Source organism: Bombus flavifrons, chromosome 15 (genome assembly GCF_040668555.2).
Source record: "Bombus flavifrons isolate JBK064 chromosome 15, iyBomFlav1_principal, whole genome shotgun sequence".
NCBI classification, from domain to species: domain Eukaryota; kingdom Metazoa; phylum Arthropoda; class Insecta; order Hymenoptera; family Apidae; genus Bombus; species Bombus flavifrons.
The window spans coordinates 2125425-2143507 of NC_138456.1; the positions used below are offsets into that span (position 1 = coordinate 2125425).

Here is an 18083-nt window from a genome sequence, read left to right on the forward strand (position 1 = left end):
GGATTATCGCGCTATTAAACTCGTACGAACAACCCGATATGAATGGAAATCCTACGAGACGCTTGATTGGATCAAATAAACCTCCCACGCGTGTGCAACGCCTAATTTTGATCCAGATTGCCAGTTAATAGGTTTTGACAGAGAACGGATGAAACTGTACACACACCTTGTAAACTAGTTACACATAGCGGTACGATATGAAACGTCAGAGAACTGACGTAATTCCAACTCGCAAGTTGCAACGACTACGCGCATTAACTGGCCGCGCGTGTTTTAATCCATTCCCCGGTATTGTTTCGATAGGAAATGCGTCTTTCCGAAGAGAATTCGCGTTAAAACGCAACAAGAGATATTATCTAGGACTATTATCCTCACGCGGCTGCTATTGCTATAAAACCATAGTTGATTGTTTCACGGTATACGTACTTACGTATATGTAATACATATATATATATAAAATACTATATGGAGAAGAAACAAATCTAAGAAAAATTGATGTTTCCTTTTCGAATTCCACTTCACTTTTCTTATTTTCATCGATTAACATTGCGACGATAGAAACATCGATATTCCGCTTGCTATAAAATGCACTCCAACGCTAAATATAGAGGAGAGTGGTGTAAAATGAACGAGTGGGTAAAACGGAACATCGATGTTTCTCTCAGATAAAATCTGCCAATGAGTTAGTCTACAGTGCCGTGTGACATGAGACTATTCTACTAAACAGCCTTTCCAACAATTCGTGGTCGACCATATAGACCCATGCGTTATTCTTCAATTGAGAGAGTTGGATTTTTCACTGTTGAAGTTTCCATATTGTATTGACGTTTCGATTATATATTTTTTTTGTTGTCAACTGTATTTTGAAAATTAATAACGATAAACACAGCATCGAATCCTATAGTTGCTATAGTATTTCCTTTATACTCCACTGTGCCTTGTGTATTGAAGAATGTAACATAACGTATGAGAACACTAATCTCCATTGAATTGTACTTTTTATAAGCGTCCTCTAGAGAAAAAAGAGCAACTATTCGATATGCAGCGTGAATCAGTCTTTACCTAGATGAAAACGTTTCTAAAGGGAACGTACGTGACTGGCGCATTGTTTAACGGCATTAATGTATTCCACAGCGGCAAAAGCAGGTCGAAAGTGAAGCTGAAAAAGTGTGGAAAGATATTAGCACCGCTCCACACGATCATTTTAACGTGGCGATCGTTAGTGTACATGTTTTGTACGTTTGCGTGCTTCGTCGCTTGGTATTTAAATTTGTGTACAGCTACCAGAAACAACGTAAATATACATCCAACTCTGCCTAACCTTCTACGATCAATTAGAAGAGATTTTCACGTAATGATATCTTGACAGATATACATATTGTTAGATGATAGATACTGTTGATCTGATGAAACTACGTGTTCTCGGTGAAACATGAAAAATAGATTATCGTTGTTATGAGATTACTAAAGAAAATAATATTTGGATGAAATATTTTTCACGATAGATTTAAATAATATTCGATATCATAAAATTCGCTCCTAAACGAATGAAACATCTACGTTTGGTAGATGGCCTAAAGTTTCAGCATAATAAATCTGCGTTATCGTACGCTGAAGTAGATTCGCGTGTCTAGTATTTTAAAAAGGCTATTCGCTATAATATCACATGTGCAATATACTTGCACAACGCGAAGTGGGATTGATCTTCTTTCACGGACGGTTTTACCGAATTAAAGTTGGAACGTTTCAGGATTTAGAAAAAATTCAGCGCTCTTCTTAAAAGTTCCTAATGGACTCGTCTCTCCACTGGATTTCGTTCTTCACATCCGATTCTTTAACAAAGATGAAATGCAGGCTACGACTTTAAGCAGAAGAAAATTATTCGTCGGATTTTTAATTGGTTCATTGGTTAACCTCTTAACCTATGAATATTCAAACGACGGTGGAAAATGAGGAGGAAAGTAGAAAGGAAGAAAGGAGGATCACGGCTTTGCCAAATCTCTGAGAAAGCTTCTCAAAAGCTTTTCAACGATTGATAGAAAGCGATTATTTATATTATAATACAATGCTGTTCGAGTAATATGCACTTTCCTACATTTCCATTCATTGGAAAACTAAATTGCCAAACGTAAAATATTATCTGTTTTTTTTTTAGATAGATTTTAACGTCGCATCAACTACACCTATGTGGTTTTTAGCGACGACAATGTGAATAGAGAGAGATTTACTAGTTAAACTTTACCAAATAACGAAACATGAGAAATAATATTATAAATGATATTATAACCACCGTGTACACAATCTAATACACACAATATTATACTAACCATAAAAAGAATCTTTTAAGCCAACAATTCTTATTCAGTATTTACACAGAAAATGGATATGGATACAATAGATACATTATGATGATGATAATTATTATTATTATTATTCCGGATAGGTCAAAGTATCAAATACATTTTTCGAATGTCATATCGCAAAGTAGTTGCTTGCATTATCTACGCAAAATTGAAGAAATGCACTTCGTTTTGTGTGTGTTGCTATATAACAGAACTTCTCTAAATTATGAACTCTCGTTAAATTCTGGTGCTCTGTCGTTGCTTTCTCGAGACTCTTATCCTCTTCGCGAAACTCGCTCGTTAGAATCCCAACCCTCTTCTGACCAACTGACTCGTTTACGACTTTTCACATTTCTAACATTCAGCCTACTAATGTGAAAACTGATACAAAGCGGAGAAACCTTTCGATAAAAATTATTTAATCGACTATTTCACGCGACGATGGTTCCACCATTTGTTAAAATGTACTTGCGAGAAGACGAGGATTATTCGAATTATTTTCGTTCAAAAATCGTCCTAAATAATAATTACACAACGAGGTTTCCACTTTCATCTCTTCGTAACTTCTTCTTATTCTTCGTGTGTATCTCACGTAGAAAGAAAAGTACTATTGTCATATCGCGAAACAGAACAGGCACTTGCAATTTTATTTTTTCTCTTATTACAGAAAGCTGTTGAAACGTTTCTGTTGCTATACTACGCGAGTATATTTATACATTTACGCGATTCTTCCGAATGCCTAAAAGGACAATGGTCCGCTAGGTTTCCACTTTGGACATACGGCAGTGGTATTGAGTTTATTGCCTCCTATAGAGCACGCGTGATGTCAGAAGCTGATGATACCGACGCCTGCATTCTGCCGCCCCTTTTTACAACCTTCGACGTTTAGTTTATCTGTGGCCCGATTTCATCTCGAGAATTTATGACGTTCTCCAAGTCCTGCTTCCACGCTATTCAAGGATTCGTTTCGCAATTCCTACTCGAATAGCATCACGGTAATATTCTACGTTTTCATCGAAAATCACGATATGGGCACATTTAAAGGTGTCACGAGAATATAATGTGGTTTCGCAATATACAAAATGTAATTCACGGTACGCGAAATATAGGACGTAACCTATTCGAAAGTAAATTTATCACGTTAGAATTAATATTTCTCCGTATTACGTACAATGTCCAAGGAGATACTACGCGTTTGAAAAATTTGATTTGTTCGAACGAAACGAACATATAAACAAATGAAAAATGTATCGTTCAGCTCGTTTCAACGCCGGGCTTAAAAATAATACGAAATACAGGGAACTGGTATTGCGCGATAATTCGTAAAACGTTTCATCGTTCTTTCGGATTTTAAAGCTTTGACAATATCGATTTCGAACATACTGTGTTACAGATATGTTAATGGTAATTCGTTGTCGTGTGTTAATTTCGACCAAAGGATAATTATCGTATGCTATATGTATTTTCGATACAACGGAGTAAATCACCTACTCTTTCGTTCCATTCTTTGATTCGATTCGTTCGAAAAAATTGCTTCGTATGATCATTTAAGGTGGAATAAAAATATCTTTCAAGATTTTTGTGAAGCTCGCTATAAATTTGACCGCTGCAGCGGTTTCGTTAGCCGAAGAATTTACGTTCGATGAAAACGATTTCTCCGGGAAATTTTTATTATTCCGACTCACCCACCATTGAGTACGTGGACTAGAACACTGGCTGACTCGGCCGCAGACGGGGCACATGTGTAATTTCCAGAATCAGCAGGTAACGCCTTTGATATTAAGAGACGCGACGTTCGCGTTTGCTTCTCAGTGACTACGTTGATTCCTCCCCTTTGACTGTAATTTACCACGTGATCACCCTTGTACCTGCAAATGTAATAACTTCCTGTTAATTAAAATTGTTTGAAAATGTCAATCGATGCTTTAGCTACGTCAGAAAACTTTCCTCTTATTGCGTGAACGTACAGAGATTTTCCAGGGTTTATACAAAGATTCCAATAATTACATCGTAAGAACGTATGAAATTTATTTAGCTTTCGATTACGTAATCTCGTAATTCGACGATTTATGAGGAAAGGTAATACTTTGTTAGTCGTGAATTCCATTATAAATATTATTATATGGAAAGGCAATTTGTTTTAGCGTAATATATGTATATCGAAAATAATCGTTGGAAATTCATGGTAATATTATACTATAATAAATTTCACAGTGAGTAAACTGCATATTAATTTTGTAATTATGCGGCGTTACTGGCAGTGCGTTTCCTGAAAATTTCTCTTTTAAAAGATGCGCGATCATTTAAGTGGAACGCATTACATTCTAGCAACACGATAATACATACATATATGTACATATACGTTTGGTTTTGAAATAAAACAGATACGAAGCAACGTATAAATTGGAACTTGGATCAAAATAAAACCGAATTTTCTCATTTTATTCCCATCGTACGCGTAGTTCTCTCATCTCTGCGCGTTACTGATATTAATAAATGCTGATAAAACGCGACAACGAATACAGTGAACTTGAAAAATCAATGCAGCGAGGAAAAAATAGAAGAATAGGCAAATGTAACGAAATAAAATAAAAAAAAAAAAAAAAGAAAAAGCTAGGAATATTACAAAACGCCCTCTTTCGAAATGAAATCGGTAATTAAAGCGCTCTAAATTTACACTGAAGTTTGTAATCCTTGATCCACTTTCGGCCTCCTTTGCTTCACCATTCTTTATCAAACAATGAACTTTTCACAGTTCGATCATTCAACCGTTCAATCAACAGAGAAAGCAACGAGAAGAAAGGAAGCAATTCCGATTCAACGACGATTTTCCATCTGCCAATCAGCATCAGCGGTGTTCTACGTTCATTTTAGCATGTAATCGAGAACCGTCTCGATGAATCATGATGGGCCCTTATTCACGAATGTTCGTTCGTGTTACGCGGCGACGCGACGCCATCGTGCGAATTCACGGCATTTATGTTCCCGAGTAAATCGAATTCGCGAAAGTCCAATTAAACTTACCAATAAATGAATGACGGCGGCTCAGGTGTCTGCAATACTATGCAGGTCAGATTGATGTCGCTTCCGCTCTTGATGTACAGCTCCGAGTTACCGTTGATCTTTGCCTTCGACACTAACAACATAATCAAATCGACGTTAGATCGCTGCATTTTCAAACAGCTTGTAAGCGTATTACGTCGTGATATTGTCGGCAACACGTTAAACTACCATTTTATTCGTTCGTCGATCCTTCGGGAAATAAACGACAAAGCGTTCGTATGAAATATTAATATGCGATTCTACCGGCATTGACATACACTTGCCGCGTTCAAACTGAAACTTCCTTTTAACGTAACGACAACGTAATAACCAGTTATTGTGCCAATTACAAGAATAACGTGTACGGAGGAAGGTTTATCGAAGTAACTTTGTCGCGTTCCCTTAATCAATAAGAGAATTTATTCGCTACAAATGCGGAATATGTGTCAAGCGTGTACTAACCTACGACGCTCAAGTTAAAAGCTTGGCTGATTTTCGATTCGGTTGAAACCTGACACTCGTATGTTCCGCTATCGCGAACTTGCGGTGAACTAATCCTCAAGGTCCATTCGTCAGATCCGTCTCTGTGTAACGACTGGAAACGCTGGTCGTTCGTGTAGGTTAAGATTCCTACGGTGAGAATGTGCAGATCTCGTTTCCTGATCCACGAAACCTGCAAACGAACCAAGAACGATCTTTACGTGACTCGTTTGGAATTCTGGCAGATGTTACGGCAGCCACGAAAATCGTTGCATTTCGTAGCATTTTTGGAATTTCGAATCCATATGGATATCGATTTGTGGGAGGAAAAAGGCGTTAGTGGAGCAATTACAGAACTGAAAAGCAAGGGACGAGTAAATTTCGTGAAACGATAAATTAATCGTGATTGGGATGTACCAGTGACGATAAATTCTCATAATCTTTTACTGTTACGCTCGAATAATTCTACAAAAACGAACTTAATATTTATCGGATGAAGCGAAACGGAACAGAAATAGAATTTATGATTGTACGCATTGGTAAATTCAGCGCGGAATTATCGAGAAAATCTTTCGCAGATTCGATGCGCTTTGTCCGCCAAATTTCGTATTACATTCAATCGTGCGAAATCGCATTTTGTCGCCGAGGACGAAAAAAATCAACCAGAGAGAGAGAGAGAAAAAAAGAGAGAAAGAGGCGGATAACGAGACAAAGATAGGACAGGGATCAACTTTGGACAAAGCTTCCGACGCGAAAACATTTAACCGATCCGCGATAATCTTTGTCCACGCTATCAGCTTCTATCGAACTCAATTATCCAAGAACGGACGCTGAGCCGGTAATTTTTCACGACAAAAAAATTTTTCACGGTTCAATTTAACTTTCGGTCAAATATAATTAGAACAGGGAACACGCGGCAACCCTGGAAAATAGATGGCTTATCGGCGAAACGTTTATTCTTCGTGTTGAAAACGGAGAATTGATACCTCGAATGTCGTTGGGGAAAATTAATTGTAGCAAGACAGCGGTTGTTACGTGTTGCCTGAGAACAATGCAGAAATACACTGCGTTACCGTCCTACGGTGTGTTTGTTTTGTCACCGTCGAAATTAATGATAAGAAAGCGTAAACAGCCTTTCCTTCACGATATTTTCTCCTGAAACGCAATTTGAAAATCCTTTTCTTTCCCTTCACTTCATTTTTAAACTTCCTTCCAACCGAACAAAATAAACTTTTTTGTTATTCCTCTTCCTTATTTTAATATAATATATACATGTATATTAAAAGCAATTATAGAATCATTGGAAGATTTTCAAAGAAAATTGCTTTATCGTCCCTTCTCGTCGATTTCGTTATATCTCGGACTTTTTTATCACGTCGTATATCGTCGTACATACATAGGATGAAAAAAAATATAAAAAGATATCGGGTATGTATCTTTGTAATAAGGATAACCTAGATATAATAAGGATAACCAGAAGTTGAATAAGTTAGTTAGTAATTACAATGCAATTATTAAGTTACGGTACAAAAGAAAGCATAACTTCGAGCTTTATTATAACGTAAGTCTAGTATTTTTTATCACGTCGAGGTAAGACTTCTATCCTATTTTTAATGCTGCATGACAAGCAACGGTATCCTTGTGAGAGCGGTAAAACCAAGCATATTTTTAAACGAACGTATCCAGCTCGCCAACAAAAGCCAGAGATATGTTGGAAACTCGCAGTTTGAGGCCAAGGAAAAATCCTTTTCCTTTGTTTTCAGTTAAATGAAACCCGAGTACCTGTTACCTACTACCACGCGAATTCTTAACCCAACTTTCGAGAACAGCGGATTTAGATTTGAAAATGTGTAGGAATTTAAATATCCTTTAATTATTCGACAAACCAGAAAATTAGAGTCCATATAAAAATATTAGAAAGCAGGCTGGTAACAAAGGGAATTATACGATAATTTAGATCGAATAATTATTCATTTGTCCAATTCCATTCTCATTTAAAATACATTGCGAATTAATTTCATTTGTAGATAATTGGAAAATCATGTTTCATTGAAATCGCCCTTGACCGTTCATGCTATTCTGATTTTCCAGAGAACATGGCGCATCTCGACATTTCCATTTATGATTACTCTCAACGAGAATATCGATAATTGAAAGGTATAGGTACCACGTACTATGATCAACGTAGAAAAATCTTTCGTACATTATTGAGTTTCAAACTAACCACATATGCATATGGTACATACATAGCGACGAAGTGACAAAAACTGCGGCGTTATTTTATATAACGTTACGCTTTGTTTCTCCTTTATTTCGTTACACGCACGATCCTTTTATTCTTTACCTTTCAGGTTGGCGAAATAAATTCCTCGTAAAATTAACGCACGTATCTATTAAGAATCGACGTTATGCGAGCTTTTAACTCGTTAACCAACACGAACACTACTGTCATTATACTTTGTTCATTGTATAACTTTATAATCTCAGATGAAACACCTTTACTTACTGACAGGCACTACTGTGTAACTTTATAATCTAAAATGAAACACTTTTGCCTGCAGGCAAGCGCAGGTAAATATACTTTGTTTACTGTACAAACTTTATAATCCGAAACGTAACAACTTTACATAAGCAAGCTTGAATAGATCAGAATAGGGAAACGTTATACAATTTCCGAGAAGTAATAAATATCTCTTGATAACTTTACATTCATCGCTTGGATAATAATACGAAAATATTGGAATTCTAATTTTATTGCAAACGCGCAATATGTATATTATATGTGTACCGTATACTACGATACTATAGTCTACTCTAGAGTATCGATTGCGAACGAAGAACAATTTTGGAGATGTACTTATCGTACAATAAGGATTGGTTTAGGATCCTTAGGATCGGGATTGTTACGGAAAACTACCACAGGAAAAATGTGTATTGCGTATCCGACGTCTTTATAACTGCGCGGTAAATTATATGTCCGTATAACTCAATATATCGAAATACATCCATGATCAGTGGTCTGTCATCGGAACGAAGCGGTATAATTATATCAGCACTGTGTATATAAGGTGAACATATTTTGGAAAAAATATTTTGGAAAACATGGCAGATACAAATAAATGTTGGGGACAAAAATTGCACGATATCGAGAAGGATATACTATGCTCTTGTGTATTTGATCTCGCTCTGCTGTAAAAGACACGCTAAAATTTTTGAACGGATGCCTCCGTTTGTTCGTTGCATATTTTTCTAACTAATATTCAACGTTTTAAAAAGTCTGCGAGCTCGTGTCTTTTGCAACACCCATTATCGAGATATGAACATTAAAATTCAACGCGTTACCGGCATTAACGTTATCCGATGTACACCACGGAGACACATAAAAATGTTTTTCATAATGCTGCTACTGATACGGCATTGTCGAAACACAAGATTGCAGTTTTCTAATGTTTCCAAAAAATGGTCCGCTCCGAACGCTCCCTTTGGCGTAATACGTACCTCGTACTGTTCCGTGGAATTTAAAAATTTGTCAGCGAATGGTGCAAAAAACACAAGTTTGTTGATCGCGTTTTGAAAACGTCAGAACGTCAGCTGCCAAAGTATGCAATGAAAAATGGAGGTATCCATTTAAAAATTACTTTTATAGAAGGTTTCAGAGTCACCGCAACATCAACTACGCAAGAGTATGATATTTCCGCCTTCGTGTTGCTCAATTTTTCTCTCAAACGTTTTTTCGTATCGTTGGCGTTCTTCTAGATTTTTAAGTCATTCGATATAAATCGGACACACTGTACATATATGGTATATATATGTCGGGTTAACATTAGAATTTAGAAGCAGAGATTATATTTACACGTATATACAAGACTTTTACAAAGTATAATGAATATTGAGTTTAACGAATAACAAGTTTGACGAACAATAAGTTTAACGATTAATAAGATTAACGAATAATAAGTTTAACGAATAATAAGATTAACGAATAATATGTTTTACGAATAATAAGTTTAACGAATAATGAGTTTAATGAACGCTATTAACAATGTTCTTGGGTTCAAACGAATCCACGGTCAACGGGATAACTCTTTACTATGCGTAGAATAATTTTAGGCACAAAATACGATTGCTGAGACGCCCGGTATAAACTGCTCGATGTGTCACTCTCCAAGGCGATCGCACGAATAATAAAATTATGGAAATTTTCCTCGCTGTACGATTGCATTTATTTGTTATACACTCATTGGAAGCATCGAGAAAGTTCCAATCGCCGTTGCTAAGCAGTTTCTGCCTGGAGTTTGATTATTAATACAACATGTGTCCCATTATATCGACACCTCCGAGGTACAAACCCATGTGACTAGGCCCGTTCTTGAGGCCGTATGGCGCCACAACCACATTTCTAGGGAGAACCATACAACCACTCCACACCTCTGTCAGGCAAAACGTCCATCCTGTGACCGTGGCTACGTTCGACGACCAGTTGTCACCTCGAGCCCAATCTCGATATCACAAATCTCGAACAATTACAATCACATTGAATGCCAACAATTGCTTAATTACAGCTATGATAAAATCTAGATTACAATGTTGCAGGATTATCCAAAATTCCAAAGGCTCCGGTGTTCTTTCATCTCCGACATATATATATATATATATGTTGTTTGGACGTTTGCGCTCGTTGACGACTGTATGAGAAATACCCATCCTCTGCGTCCCGTTCGCCAAGCAGTCGATCCGCCTGGCTCGTGATACATAGTATGTACTTAAGTACGTACATACTTAGCTAGAAGGACCTAATTTATGGCACGCACATGCGGCGGTCGCTCTCTCTCTTGCCAAGTTCCACGACACGGAAAACCGAACGACAGTTTCGAACAGTGGCACCTTCGCGTTCTCATTCCAGCTTCTACATTCCATTTAACACGACCGCTGTCACGCGTGCAAGCACCGCTGACGCGCAACACGCAAAATTTTCCAGTTAGCGACGAACGTGTTAATCCAATTTACAGTTACTACACAGATCGTATAGGTAAACTCGCAAGATCGCAATATGTTTTGATTCGCAATCAAGTTAGTATGCGAATTTTCGAAATCAATTTGTCACGAAACGAAGGCTTCGATAAGCGCGTTTAATTTGGAACTTTCAATTTATATTCTCACGCAACGTAGCTGTTTTTCCATTACGTTCCTATCGCGACCCGTTTACGAAAATAACAAATAGTCCGTCAATAATAATCCCTGGAGGAAAAGTGATCCATGTATATTGCCCTGTTCATCGGTTTTTAGCGAGTTCTGAGCACTGTTTGAAACAACTAATGGCGCGAAGCTGTCGCGCCAAACAACAATACACGGAGTGTTACTGTTACGTAGCTAGGTTGATTTTACGCCTGCGAATATAAACGCCTGGTTTCGCGCAGATAGAGAACCGTACACCACCGTGCACGCGGCTCGCTGGTTGAAGTGGGGTCGAAGCGAAGGGAAATCTGATTTATCGTCGATTACGATCGGTGATTGGATTCTGACGGGTTCCTGTGCGTCATGCGGTGATGCATGAATAACGTCGATAACGAGTAATGTCACTACTCGACGCTGACCCATGCACTTTAACCATCAAAGTACTTTCCATTAAGATGACCGTGGATAGGGTGCGTGATCCTTTGTCTCGCGTAAACACGGGCCAAGTATTTACAATTATATCATATTCCATATCATATTCGAAAAAGCTAGTTTCTTAGTTTGCTACGTTCTGCTTGTACCATGATCGTAAACCGGCTTTTTCTGATATACATTTCAGATCATTAAACCTTTCTACAAACGCTCTTCTTACTTTCTAACGTAACTTACACGTTAAAATATCTTTCGTCGAACTAAACTGTTTAATCGCTCGATCATCGTTGTATTAGCCGTATAATTGTAGCATATTACCCGAAAGAATTATCGTGCAAATCGTAGGTCATACGAATTTCGACCGACATTTCTAATCGGTTGTAGGCATTGGCGCTGGTGGATGTAACAAAATCTTCGATTAAAAGTCTAATTCAAAGAATAGCCTAATGCGAATACTCGTATCGCGAGTCTTTGCACCTGCGAATTTTCGATTACTTACATTTGGCGTGCATTCGATTCAAAGATTTTGCAAGAAGAAACGAATTTGATAATTATTTACAAATTATCGATTATTATTTCATTATTAATTATTCACACGACTTCATCGGTTTCAATGATCTTGAAATATATCGTGAAATATGTTGTCAAAGTCACGACACTCTGAACAACTTTTTCTCGTACGTGTTGCTATCGTTCGGCTTTACTCTCCGATATATTCGCAGAAGTTTCCGTCTCGACGAAAGTATGATTTTAATAATCGAATAGTCGTCTCTTTCAGTATCACGACTAAAGTATTTCCAATTTCCAATAACTATAGTAATATAATATAAAGCTTAACACGAATCATATCTGTCTTATTTAATACCTTAAGTTTATAATGATTATCCAGAATAATCCCAATAATTATTATGGATAATAATCCATTCATTCTTCTTTCTTACGTGACTTGAAAATGATTATCGAGAACGAGTAACGTTTTGTTAAAAACACCGGATAAAAGACTTCCCGTCTTTGTCAGAGCGAAGCGTAATCATAAAGTAAATCGAAGTGAAGTTGTTTGCGAGTATCTCGGGAACTACGGCCGAGCGATGATAACTTGCAGAGGGAAAAGTTATTCAGAAAGTTCATCTTGACAAAATATCTCAAGACCATCGAAATTGGCGAGGTCGTCCGCTTCGTAAACAATTATCATGAATTTTGCAGCAGGCCGATCGTGTAAAGATACGCTTGGTTCATCACAAACGTTAAATAAAACTTGGCAAAAGAAAAAGAGGGATATACGTCACGCCGTGGAAGCAGAGTTAAAATCGGATCGAGGAATCACGGGAGAATTTGTCAGAAAATGTAGGATCGATGAAACGAGAGGAAAAGAGCGTAGTAGATGAACGGAGCGCGACAACCGGACTTTCATCAGCCGCGGCTACTCATTCGTGTAACACGACCTGGTCGGGGACTCGCGCGTTTTTATTACATCAACGAGAGTCAGCCAATAAGGTAACTGGAAACTTACAGCACGATCACCAAGATTGCGCACCCTGCAGTGCAGGAAAGCGGTTTGTCCGACGGTCGTCGTGGTATCTCTCTTCGTTGTGTTGTCGAAGTAAGGCTGGCTAAAGGGTTGCTCCCAGTAAGAAGACGGATGGTGCTCCACCACCGATCCTCCGCTCTTCGCCGTGCACTCTGCCAAAAGCAATAAACACCGTTAATGGTATTTCGTTCTCGTCGAGCTAGTCCATCCACGCGTTTATTTACGTTGCACAAATTTTCGTTGCGTGGATAGATCGAAGGACAGTTGAAGCTGTCGCGTAATACCGACAACAAAAATGACGTGTATTCGCGATGTATGTACGTACATTCACAGGAGCAACATCTTCGTTCGAACGATTATTCCGATAAAATATAAAAAATACGCCAAGAGTAACAAAGGATGCACGTTGCTGACAGAAAGGCAAGTACGTTTTACGTTCCGTCCTCTTTATAAGCTGGGCAACGAGAAAGAAACGAAGTAAAATAGCGATGTCACGGTAAAATCACAGCTCGGTAATGGCTTAGAGACCGCGCCCTAAGGTGTATTGTTACCATCCTTTCTTTCGTAGCTTTTGCGACCGACGAACTGTCAATTTTTCAAATTTGTTTCAACTAAACCGATGCTATATTTTTAAGCTTGACACAGAAAAATTCTAGCGCCTTCGGTTTGCCGACAATATCCTCGTAGTGTTATTTTCATTTTGTACACTTATGCAGGTATTAAATAGCACCTACGTCTAACTGGTTGTTACAGAACTGCATAAAGTTGTAATAGTTCTAGTCATTCTAGCAATTCTAATAGCTCAGTTTAGTTCTGAACTCGTGATCTCGCCATCAACAAACTGATTTTCACAAATCGACGTAGTTCTTGTTCTTCCGTAACACGAATTCAACTTGCTACTACGATTCTACTAAAATCCTACTCCGTGAAATTTATTAAACGAAGCACGTTGACAATATCATGGTTGTTGATATCTGAATGTTGACTCTGAATCCATCCGATTTCATTCGACGATATCATTAAAAAAAAAAACCCGTTTGTTGTTATATCCATCAAAATTTATCGCATCCCTCGAATGATTTGATTCTCAACATTTCCAAAATAATGAAATGTCTCTAGAGTTTCTACAAACGAAAAAGTTTCTCTATCTCGGCATGGTAATTCCTAGTATTGTACTAGTCGTTTTTTCGAATTAGTCATGCAACGAATTTTCATACTGTTATGATATATCATTTGATAAAGTAAGGATATACATATAAATATTCAGGCAATTTTTATTCCACTGAATTTAAATACTAGTTGTCATATTCGTCACGAAGGTGTAGTACGATTATATGAATTTCCTTTGTTCGTATTATTATTCACCAGAGCCGCAAAACGAAATTTGAATTTTAATGAAAACGTGTCTGAAAGAATTCACGCGATCAATAATCGATAACTCATTAGTAACGCAAATGTGGCAGCAGGATCTTTTTAGTGGAATAATTTTGGTAGCCGAATCAAAGGTTTGTAAATGAATTAACAAATTTGTAGAGCGGAAGTTGATCATTTTTCATCCTTATCGTGGATACATTTAACATGTATCTTTTCCCCTTTACGTTCTGTACTCTTCGGTTCGGTGTTTCTAAATTCATATGTTCATATATTCAAATTATAGCGATCGATACACGTATGAATGTACTTTCGAATCGGTTTAGCTTCAGCTTAAAATTCCGACAAAATAATTTTCCATCATCTTTCCTTGTCTCTGACGAATACGTTTTATCGTAATTGTAAGAAACACGTTGCACTTCTCTAAATAGACAAATTTTTGTAGCGCAAAATGTTCTCTCACAAATTATTCATTGATTATTGAAATCAATTAACGAAAACGGTCAGAATTTATTTATTTCGGGAGAATTTCATATTTTCATTTTTTATCTGGGTCGAATCTTGGAAAAAATTAATTTTTCGCCATTCTGATAAAGGTCGAATATTTTTTTTTTTTTTTTTTTAACGACTGTTTGTAACGTTGACTTAATGCAATACCCAAGTTGATCAATTTTACTTCGATTCTATTTCCCTGCATTTTTCCTCGACGGGACGTTTACTAGTCCTCAATTTTTTTTCATTTTCATTACTCTTTACGCATATTTTATTCCACGTTTCAGTTAAAATCGAAAGATAATACGTGCTACCAGAAGAAAACGTTTCTAACAAATTTCACGTGATAGGAATTTTTTTCGAAAACATTCAAATAATATCGATGCTTCAGTTCCATTGTCAAACTGAACTAAAACTGGACAATTTTTTGTACGATACTCGAACGAATTGAAAACTCCCCTTCACACAGGAATACATATAAATCGCGGAGAACGATAAAATTCGTTATTAGCGAAACATTCGTTCGATCGTTCGTGAAAATGGTTTGCAGACTAGCCAGAAGCGGCGTTTCCTTGCTTTTGAGCGTCCGAAATTCGTTGGAACGAAATTATAGAAACGAATTCAAGTGCACGCGCAGCTGCGGCATGATTTATCGGACGCAACTAAAATTTGAATCGATAATTAATCGGTCGTATAGCCAGCATTGCGACAGAATCGCGTGTTCGCGTTCAAGGGTCCTCTAATGGTTGGCTTTTTCACCTGTCACTCAGTTTGTTCGTCGTACTGCTCTCGCTGTTAGCTTTTTGCTAGAGAGCCACGTTACACGAAACGTCCAGTCATAAGATATTCGAGCACTAGCCGGTCGATAAACTCGTGTAAAAAGGATCGTAATTGGTGTCGCGCACTACCGGAACACGCCACATGCGAAAAAATACTTCGCTTTTGATCAATATCGTCATCGAGTTTTTATATTCGAGCGAACGTGAGAAACGCGTAGAACGCATCGAAAGCCACCCGTTACTGCTTCGAATCGGTTCGATCGTCATGTTGCTCCGATCGAAACGATAACGACAACAAAATATGCCACTGCGTTTCTACAACCTGTGATTTTCAAATAATCGATCACTATTTTAACGTTTTCCACCGTGGCTTCGACATCGTTTCTCAATTTTTATTAGTTTCCGCGTATTTACGCAGTTCCTAAACCAACCTTCAACTATTTTTCTGCTTCAAAATAACAGATATGTTTTTCTATTCCCGATTTATTTATTGTCTTTGTAACGGTAATCATATTCCGTACGGAGAAATATTTCTCTTCTCAGTAAACTGGATTTCACCGATTCGATCATTTGTCAATTTGTCAATTTATTTAGTTGACAAAAATGAAAATTAATCGTGATCGAAATAACTAACAACAAGCAGCATCGTTAAATATCTCTCTTCAGCGACGTAAATTTATTAAACGAAACATTCACGGGTTAAAATTCAAAGCAAACGTAACTCTATATTCTATTTCTCAGACTACTATGACCGCCGCGCCGTAACGACTTTATTTCCGGCTAATGATGTTTTCACTGAAATACCGTGTCGTTATATCTCCAAGGGTTTCTTTACACGCCTCAGTAAACTTGGAAATTTTATGAAGTTTCTCGCGTCAGAACCTCGTAACTCGCAGGTCGATTTTTCATAAACGCGACGATGTTATTAAGATCTCGAATTATTCGACAAAGTTGCACGTTTGACGAACCGCCTTAAATGATTAACGATAACACAAGAACCAATAAAGCGTGTTTGATAAAACAACAATAAGAAATTGCAGCTTAATTTTGATAGTATAACCTGATAATAGACTTTTAACCCAACAAACTGTAACGTATCGATGAATAATAACGTCGCAGAAATGATACAGTCGTTTGTAACTTAATTTATAGCTGGGATAAAACGAAGAACAGTATTTTTATAACAAACGGGGCATTATATGCATATTCGCGGAATAAGGTAAAACAAAGTAAACCGAACGTGTTACAAAAACGCATACACGTAGCTTACGGTAAAGTAATACAGCGCGGCAATAAATAAATAGTTGGCAACCAATACTTCATGCGATATTTGTTAGTTGCATTGCACAATACGTAGATCTGCTGGCGATGAATTTATTTCGCTTGTAAATCTATTAAAAGAGAAATTTTTTTAACTGCATCGCAATGGCCATGCATCCTTTCTATCCAACTATGTACGAACAAATAAATTATTATCGGCGTAAACGCGAATTTCTCGGTATATTAATGAGAAATCGCTGGAGAATCTGTGAAAAAAACGGGCTCCTGTCTGCACGATACGGGTCAGAGGGCAAAGACGTTTTAAAACGCGGATGAAATTATGTTATTTCATTAGTAGTTTAAAATAAGGAAACATTCGTATTTCTTATTTTCACATATTATAAGTTGTACGCTACGCGTCTTACTCCTGGGCGTTCGCGGTCAGCTAGCAAGATAATTCTTAGAAGGCTTAGTGACCAAAGACCGAGGAGGCGTGGAAGGGACGATAGTGGTCGTCGGTCGAAGGAAACATAAATGTTTGCTTATATTTCATATATTATGTTGCAAGTTGAACGCTACGCATCCCATTGCTGAGAATTCGCGACCAATTGGCAAAAGAAGGCTCAGTGGCCAGCGAGCCGAAATCCGAGAGGCGTGGAGGGGATAATAATGGTCGTCTGTTGAGACACAGCTCGAGAATATTTATACAGATTCATTAAAACGGAAGTCGTCTCGAGATGGTAGCTGCAAAGGAGGAGTTCGTTAACCTTCTTTGTTCTATCTGAACTTTGGTTTTGGAATGCTTTGAAAAAAACTTGAGGTGCTTGCTAATGGCTTGAAACGAACCACTCGTCGATAGGCGCCGTTCGTTGAATCGCGCTTCTTTTTGTACCAACTTCTACCAACACCTAGCTTCCGTTTCCTCGCCGACAGATAGTTCGGAAGAAAAGCATCGGCATCGGCAGTGAAGGTTCACGGGATGCCTTTGTGTGCCGAACTATGCCAGAAATGTTTTAACATCTGTAGAATATTTAACGAGGAAAGTCGGGATTTAAAGGAGCCATCGCATCGGTTTTCATCTTTGCTTCGCCAAGTTACAATTATCTTGGAGGCACGGTATTGTCCCTCGATGGTTGCGATCGGAATTACCGAGAACGCGATGGATATTCTATGGATATGCCG

The 18083-nt window shown here is 37.7% G+C and overlaps 1 protein-coding gene across 6 annotated transcripts in view; it reads right to left on the reverse strand.

Annotated features, from left to right (window-relative positions):
• LOC138187539 (protein amalgam) overlaps positions 1-18083 on the reverse strand; it is a 263392-nt gene that overhangs the window by 36481 nt on the left and 208828 nt on the right. For 5 of the 6 annotated variants that reach the window (XM_069128461.1, XM_069128457.1, XM_069128458.1 and 2 more), the window contains 4 exons: positions 12982-13151; positions 5847-6057; positions 5367-5478; positions 4028-4210 (listed from right to left, as the gene is read on the reverse strand). In XM_069128461.1, the coding sequence (XP_068984562.1) occupies positions 4028-4210; positions 5367-5478; positions 5847-6057; positions 12982-13151 (676 nt within the window). The remainder of the gene's footprint in view (positions 1-4027; positions 4211-5366; positions 5479-5846; positions 6058-12981; positions 13152-18083) is intronic. The other variant, XM_069128462.1, reaches the window with a different exon arrangement.